This window comes from Adiantum capillus-veneris, chromosome 1 (genome assembly GCF_014529385.1).
Source record: "Adiantum capillus-veneris isolate H3 chromosome 1, ASM1452938v2, whole genome shotgun sequence".
NCBI classification, from domain to species: domain Eukaryota; kingdom Viridiplantae; phylum Streptophyta; class Polypodiopsida; order Polypodiales; family Pteridaceae; genus Adiantum; species Adiantum capillus-veneris.
The window spans coordinates 17955255-17963656 of NC_140931.1; the positions used below are offsets into that span (position 1 = coordinate 17955255).

The 8402-nt window shown below is 42.5% G+C and overlaps 1 protein-coding gene across 1 annotated transcript; it reads right to left on the reverse strand.

Moving 5' to 3' along the window:
• Positions 1-5430: 5430 nt before the first annotated feature.
• Positions 5431-7273, reverse strand: LOC147464381 (uncharacterized). Its single transcript, XM_086524168.1, has 5 exons — positions 6707-7273; positions 6550-6643; positions 6008-6333; positions 5528-5945; positions 5431-5447 (listed from the first exon to the last, which is right to left on the reverse strand). The coding sequence occupies exons 1-5, from the start codon at positions 7271-7273 to the stop codon at positions 5431-5433; spliced, it is 1422 nt and encodes a 473-aa protein (XP_086380294.1).
• Positions 7274-8402: the final 1129 nt, after the last annotated feature.

Here is an 8402-nt window from a genome sequence, read left to right on the forward strand (position 1 = left end):
TATTTGAGGCAAATGTCACTTTGACCCTTTGAAAGATAGTTTGCAAACAGGCGTTGCATGCCCCTTACATGGGTGATCACAAAGTGAGCACCTAATTTTGTTGGGCACCACAAAGTGCAGACATGAACTATATTTCTCACTGAAGAGGTAGCGAAGGCGATTGGCTAGCTTGCATAGTGTATTGGTTACGTCTCCACCAGGCAAGAGTTAGCGTATTTCCCCTTTGAAATAGTGATTGGTGCCTTGTTGTGTGGGTGCACCCATTCCTTGGGGAAGGGGAGAGGGTGAGCCTCAGCTCTAAAGGGCACATGCAATTTAATAAAGCCCAAACGGTGAGATCTACAGCAGCGAAACTAGGACATGGAGATCGAGACGCACGCAACCGTAAGATGGGCAGAGTAAATTAGGACACGAAAAAGTGAACTTGGACAAGCAGAGAGCCTGTCCAAGTTTATTTATCATTTCATAGTTTGCCCACATGTCAATGAAAGCGTTGCAGGCGTAACGGTCAGTACATTGGGCTCTCACGACGATGGCGAGGATTCGAGTCCGGGAGCCTGCGAAGACGGACACCTATATTTTTCCACCTTCCATTCGTCTCGAGATTTCCACTTTCGACCCCCACCGTGGATCCCATCTCTCCACATCTATGCCCTTTAGTGTTGAGGGGAGGCCACCCATTGAAAAGGCCTACACATCCGTGGCTATACTGCCACGTCCATACAAGCATGCACCCTTCGGCTTCGCGTGAAAAATAGCTCTAGATGCCCATTCCAATGTGGCGAACGCTTGTTGATTGCTTCTTTGGCCTCCTAGGATGTTGGGACGTTTGTGAATCTAACCTAAGTCTCAATTTCATTCTAGACACATGAAAGCTTTTTAGAAATGTTCAACCGGACAAGCCTTCACTAGGTAATACACAACATTATTTGAAGGGGAGTGTCGAGGAGAGCGAGTAGCGATAAAAACGAGAGTATACGAAAACACACCCCCCCCCCGGTGAGACAAAGCTTGAACAACTGCGTTTCTATCTGCATGGGTTAACCACTTCACCCATGTGCACATGGTGTGCCCATGCCTATGTTTGAAAGCTTATATTCTGAGTAAATATCTGTTGCCCACATTGTCTAGGAATAGTTCATGCATGTTTCGATTATATTAGATTTGGCAAAATTCTCAAGGAGAGAGTAGCATATTTAAATAAAAGCTCAAAAAACTTGTAGAGCCTTACTCCAATCAAGCCAGGGCATAAACCATCCCAAGTATGAGCATCCAATCAACATCACCACACTGGAGCCCATCGGGTTTTACAAGGAGCTCCCAAACCCACAAAACAAAAGAGCATTATGTACACCATAAAGTCAAAATGCAGGTAGACCTTGCATGCCACTATCAAAAAAAGCTCTACCACTGCCTTCAACAGTGCCCAAGGGAATCCGACAACCAGGAGCAAATGAGAGAGAGGAAGACCGGCAAGAACTACCATGGCCAACATGAACACATGTCGCGAAAGACCACCCGAACCGTTAAAGTCGAGAGAAGGGCGGAGCCCGAAAGTCTCCATCATTGGTCATAACAGCCAAAGCAGAAAAAGAGCAGCACCCCACTAGTCAAACCACAAGCAAGACGCAGCCACCACCCACCCCCTAGAATCAGGCTTTGGAGAAGGGAGCCATGTCTGTTGGGTTTCAAGCCCGCAAGCTCCACTAACAGGCTGTGTACTGCGTTCTTCCCTTCCTCCTTCTCCTTCCCTCTCTTGCACACTCTGCATCAACACCATCAATTGGTATTAGAGCCCAAGAGCACGACTCCCGAGCCCCGGCTACACCCTGCGTGCGCAGTGACCCCTATTAGGATTTGGAGAGCTTTGGCAAGCTCTGTAAAGAGAACAGAAGATCGGGTTGAATCTTGGGGGGAGATCCAAGGCAAGAAAGCTAAGTTAGCTAGGCCCGAGCAGAGGGGGAAATTATGCTTGAATTTGGCAGTAGGTGAGCAAGAGCGAGATCGAGGAGCAATCAGGAATTGAGAGAACTCAAGCAAGGTCGGATAGGTCGGCACCAAACAGAAAAGCCGAGCAGCAGTAGACCAAGCAAGGAAGTCGAGCAAGGCTTACACCATCAAGCCGGATTGAATTTGGGCAGCAGGGCATGAGAAGCAGAATGTTGCATAGATGTACCACCTGGATTGGATTCGAGTAGCAGGAGAATGTTGCATAGCTGTACAAGGCAAAGCAGCAAGTGCAATCGAATCCACTAAGGCCGTGCCGAGGAAAGTTGAGCAGGTCGACATCTTCGAGCAGGTCTTCAATTACCAAGTGTTATTGTTGCGCCATAACCGAGCAGGAGAGTCGAGCAGAGCTTTGCAAAGGGCAGTCGATCTCGTGAGTAGCAGGGCAAGAGAGATTGGAGCGCTGGGGAAAGGCGCGCACACACACACGCTTTGTTGGCACTGCCGTTAAGGAAGGGTCTAAGGGGAGGAAATTTGTTCCCATGACCATAGCGGTTTTGGCCAATCAAAATTTGGCATGAGAAGTTTGTTTTTTTGAGGTGGATGGCATGCACAGAGTTGCTATTTTTTTTCGTCTAGTAGTAGGGGCGCGTCGGCGTCAGCCAAGGTGACCCTTAGTTGGCAACCTCTACAATAACGATTCTTCTGCTTGCCCCTTTCAAATTACTGCCAACCCTTAAAGTAGTTACCTCTGAGGTGTTGTTGTTGTGTTCGTAAGCCATATCAACATACAATTAACCTGTCTTCTTCTCTCTTTCCCCAAAATCAAAAAAACCTGAACCTGATGTGGTAACAGACAATTTAGTACATTGTTGGCTAATCCAAACCCACCAACGAGCTGCCCTATTTACCCTCCTCAAAGACGCTGAGATTAGAGCTCCAAAAGGGATCAAGTGTGGGGTTTCAAAAAGGTGTAAAGGTGAAAGGGTACAATCCAAGGAGTAGAGGAGTGGGGCATGGGCCTTTGCAATATGGTCTCTCCCTTTACAGAATTCAACAGTGTATGGGTAATGTTCTTTCTTTGAGTAAATCCCAATGCATTGGTAGTCCTACTGTGAACTGCTTTGCGTATTTATAGTAACCATCCTTGCCCGTTTCTTTTGTTGTTGCATGTTGGTAGTATTTTGATTACCTGAATGCATGAATGTACATGAATATATACTAATCATCCTTGCCTATTCGTTTTTTTGTTGCTTGTTGTGAGTATTTTGAGTACGTGAATGCATGAATGTACATGAATGCATGTGGCTGGATATTGTCAAGGTCTTGCAGGTAAAGGACTGGATGAGTAAATGACAACTGTGTCTCACCAGCTGCTGCTAGAATGGGCAAAGTGATATAGTAGCTCCAATAGCTAAAAGGTGGAGGTGATGATTATGAAGTTAGCTAGAAGGTGATTTGAGGAAGACTCGAGCAGTTTCTGTGAAGTTGCTGGTGCCGTCTCTGGGCACTCATCATCATCAAGGACTGTCAACTGGGTATATGCTTTTGGTTGTTTCGTCATTTGTATCTACTTTTCTTTGTGCAACCCTTTTTTTTAATTCAATTCTTTTGTGAAGTTGGAACATGCACTCACATTTGCTCTGTTGTTTTTAGTAGAACCTGACGCACAGTTATTCTTTAATTGTGGAGTAGTAGTTGGCATAGATGTACCAGCCGTCTGTAGGAGTACAAACTTCTCTGCATTTTTATCACTCGGAAATTATTCCAAAGGAGCAGTGCGTCAATAAATTTTCATCAGGCAACTGTATCTTATTGTTTATATTCTGTCATGAAGTGGTGAAAGGAAGCTCTCTAGGTTTTGTATATAGTGTGCAACTTTTAACTATCATTTCCCTGAAATTTGGACCCTCTCAAGGGATGAAATTGTCCATTAGATGGTCATTTGTAATATTTTTTAATTTAGTCACTCTCTCAAATAAACATTTCGTGGACAGGACACGTAGAAAACAACTTATATTACTTGTCATTGTCAACCACGAGAGTAAACTACATTTGTATAATTTTTTGTACATATAATTCAATAATATTTCTACCTAACAACTCCAATTCATAACTAGAGGCAATGCCCTCGTCTACTATAGACGACCTTGTTTGCTCTAGCTCGTCAGCAGGGTGAGAACAAATCCCCTATGGAAACTAATAAAAATACCTCGGTCCCCAAAATCTAGCCAGTATTTTTTGTGTATAATCAGTTTCCAAGGGCAAAGATCATTCTAACCGGTTTTACAAGGAATTTTGAAAATTTTCCCCTTTTTACTAAGCTTAAGCATAACAAAAATCCTAGTTACGCTTTAACACAACCCATGCAAAAGAAATCTTAGCATGCAAAGTTTCACAGGAGCTAGAGGAGAGTAGGGGACTTACTTGCACCAAAAGGGAGTGAGAGGAAAGTAGGGAACTTGAACCTGGGTCTTGCACCAAAACATAGTGAGAGGAGAGTAGGGGACTTGAACCCCATGGCCGTGGATCAAAGACCCAACGGCTTCACCAGGCTCTCCGCGGGAGGAGGTTAAATAGCTCACTCTCAAAAGAGTGAGCCAAATAACCTCCTCCCCACTAAAACATGACAGATTATCAGTAAGAAAATAAAGAAAACATAATTAAAATATACAAAAAAGAAAAAGAGATGAGCAAAACTTACCACATACCTACCTCAAAGCTGCCAACTCAATCTTTATGGCAGCGATGCCTTAGATCTTGGGGGTTAAGTGTCACAAAAGCTTGTGCGCTTCAACATTGATATATAACCATTGTGAACAATCAAAGAACCCAACATTTACATAGGATCATGATTGCTTGTATCCATACCTAAAGACACCCATACACTGTATGCAACTCTTAAACAAGAGGCCATAATCCATATCGAGCTAAAAGACCAACCATAAACCATATCCATGAAGCAAAACTTGAGCCATAAACCAAATCCAACCAGCCATGAATCAATATAGCAAATAAGCTAGAAAGCCAACCACAATAAGCATGTGTAATCAACAATCCATAAACCAAATCTGATTGGAAAGTCATCCATAATGCAAATCCACCAACCTCACATCGTATCTAGCTGCAAAATGGCAAGCCATACATCGCATCCAACCAGCCACATACCAACCAAGAAAATGTACCTCAAAAACTGATATCCAGTTGTAATCGGCAAGTCATACATGATTTTGCATACAACCAGCTATACATATCCACATTCCATGCACATCCATAACTAGCCAAAATTGTGTGCATTTGTCTTTATTGAAACCAACCATACGCCAAGCCACAAAAACAGCCATATTCCTTTCTTCTCCTTTGACAAAAAAGAGAGAGCAACATGCATTTCTAACAAAAGCATCGTGTCACAACTTACCATAAAAATAAAAATAAAAGAACTTATATCCACGTGCCTTCTCAACCATCTACATCAATCATCCATTAGCACACCATTAACTCTGCACAACAAAGAGACATCATTAAATGCCACATTGATAAAAAGAGAACATAATTAATTTGCTATTAAGTGATGGTATACCTCTTTTTGCTTCATTGAAAATGTGACAACTCATCTTTGCACCATTCCTCCATAACATAATGGCATCTTCAAAATCATAGGTAGCTAAAGGTGGTCCTTCAATAGATATGCGCATTAGTGTATCTAAATTCCAAGTACTCAAATGACTAAATAGTTTAGTCTTTATCAAATTTTGAGCACTAAAACCTCGCTCACAAGCAGCAGTACTCGAACATTGCAACATAGCAATCTCAGCAAGTCTAAGAAGCATAGGATACTTCTCTCTAGTAGTGGGATTTCTACCAATAGAAATCCATGTCTCTCTCAAACTCCGACCCTTCCACTCATAGGGTGCTTGCTCTCTAAAAACATCATATTCTCTCTTCGCACATATCTTATCAATGAGAGGACCAACATCCTCTCCATGCAATTTTTTTGACTTGCCATAGAAAGCCAAAAGTTTCTCTATCACATCATAACCAAAATATTTGTATGCAATACCTCCAAAGGAAAACAACAAGGTGAGAGAGCCTTGAAGCATTCAAGAAGTCCAATATGTGAAAACCGCTCACGCAAATTTGCAATTATAAATTGTGAAAATTGCATTTGAAAAGCTATAGCAAGCTCCAAATCCTTACAAGATTTTTCTCTTCTAATCTCCACAGACCTGTACATGTTGCCTTGAATTGATGCATGAAGCACCGCAAGCTGACCACTGTGAGGTCCATAATCTGGAATAATAGGATACTCCAAATGATCAAGAATAGATGCATTTACATCCACAATAGGCACATCTACAAATTGCGTTGTGATTAGTCGCATTTTAGCTTCAATAAGTCCAATCACAACGGTAACATCAACAAATGTACTTTGGAATATCTTTGAAAAAATAGCAAGTCTTTATAAGATTTCAGCCATAAAATGAAAACTGTACATAAATTGAAAATCACGAACCTTGTCAAACAAAGTAGAGTTATGCTCTTTCAAAAATATCAGCAATGGCTCAAGAGACTCACAAACTTTATGAATGCATAGTGCTCTACTTAACCACCGAACTTTATGAATGCGACTCATTTGAAGAACAACACATCCAAACTCTCTCTCTAGCTCAGCCAATTTAGCACTTTTATTGGAACACTAACTAAAGATAGAGGCAATTTCGTTAACAATTTGGTCAATCAATTGCGCATAAGCACTTACTTTCACAGCATCTACTAAACATAAGCTAGCAGGATGGGCAATGCAATGGATAGAGGTCATGAATCGATTCTCTCGTTTAAAACAAGTAGTGACCCCATTCAATCGGCCAACCATTGCTGAGGCACCATCTATGCCAATGCAAATCATATTAGACCTTTCTAATTGCATCTCTGCCAAAGAGAAAGTTGCACGCTCATGCAAGTGGTGAGAAGTGCCCTCCTCGACCTCTAACAATCCCAAAAAGACAATCACAGGTTTTGAGTCCTCAATAAATGATGCATACACAATCATGTGTTGATCACAACTAATATATGTGGACTCATCTATCATGATACTATAAAACCTTGAAGCCTTAAGACATTTTATAATCTTTCTTAAAACATCTTCGCCGATGTAACAAATAAAAGAGCTACAAGACTTATCATTTTGATAGAGATCTCTCACTAGATATGGACAACCACACACTTCCAATAAATCCAAAGTAGAGGTAAACTTACTAAAAGCCAAATCCTCTTTGGCAACATGATAGGATGCAGCAAAAAGATTCTTTGTACTCACCATCGCCATGTCTTGACGCTTTTGTACACCATCTACTATGCTACACCATCTACTATGCTCACCTTGTTCTTACCTCACATATAACGAGCATCTTGATGAGCTCTTGTACCTGCATGCTCAGTCAACTGTTGGGTTAAAGGCCCGTGTGCCCGGCTGCCCGTTGTTAAGCCGCCCATGTACAACCATTCATTTACTCATTCATAATAACTATACTCATAACTACACATTGTAGTGTGCGTACCGCCCCGCCACACACTGTGTCTATCTCCTTCTTCGTGCTGGCTCTCTGTGTGTGTGCTCTCCGATCCCAACAAGTGGTATCAGAGCTTGGTAGTGAGACATTGAGAGTTTCATCATCATTGTTGAGTGTGTTGAAACTTGCTGCCGTTTCATTGCCGTTTTTCGGTTTCGCGCACGCGCGTATTTCTAAAGAGCAGAAGGTTTTTCTGAGCTTGGCATTGGAAGGTTCAGCACTCCGCGAGTATTTTCATCAGGCGTCTTGGGGTTTAACCCCCCTTTCGGAGCCATTCGTGCCATTAGAAATCCCATCCGAGCTACAGACTAGGAGCTGCGTTTTTCAGCTCTCTTTGGTAGTTTTCTGCTGCCAGAGCTTCCATAGCCATTACAGGTGCCATTGTTGTAGTGTCTTCCACTTACGTGAGCCCACAGCTCATTTGAGAGTGTGTAGCCTCTTCTTGGAGTGGCCTCATACACACAGATAGAGTGGGAGTTTGGGGACATTGTCTTCTTCGACTACAGGTACAGGTACAGGTACGGGTACAGGTTACAGGTTACAGGGAGCTTTGGATACAGGTTTCTTGTGTGGTTACAAAACATGTATTTTGACTGTGGGACAGCCATGTATATGGTTGTGGTTTGAGTGGGAGCTTCTACTCTTCTGGGCAGTCTGTTTATGCGTGTTCTTGAGCTACAGGTTTACATCATCTATGGATGTGGATGGATGTGGATATGGCAGTTTGTCAGACACTCTTTATGCATGATATTGTGGAGATTTGGTTCACTTATACATAGAGCGGGTTTGCTCTTGCTTGCAGTGTTGCAGTTTGAGTATGGACAGGTACTTGGTTGACAGTAGAGATTGGACTTCGTTGAGCTTGTGCATTGGTTATATGCTCAC

What these genes read in the sequence shown, in the direction of transcription:
- LOC147464381 (XM_086524168.1), bottom strand. Translation starts at nt 7,273, where the DNA reads ATGGCGATGGTGAGTACAAAGAATCTTTTTGCTGCATCCTATCATGTT. An exon ending in GTTTAGTAGATGCTGTGAAA is followed by an intron (nt 6,644 to 6,706) that starts GTAAGTGCTTAT and finishes ATCTTTAGTTAG; the next exon opens with TGTTCCAATAAAAGTGCTAA. An exon ending in TCATAAAGTTCGGTGGTTAA is followed by an intron (nt 6,334 to 6,549) that starts GTAGAGCACTAT and finishes GACTTATTGAAG; the next exon opens with CTAAAATGCGACTAATCACA.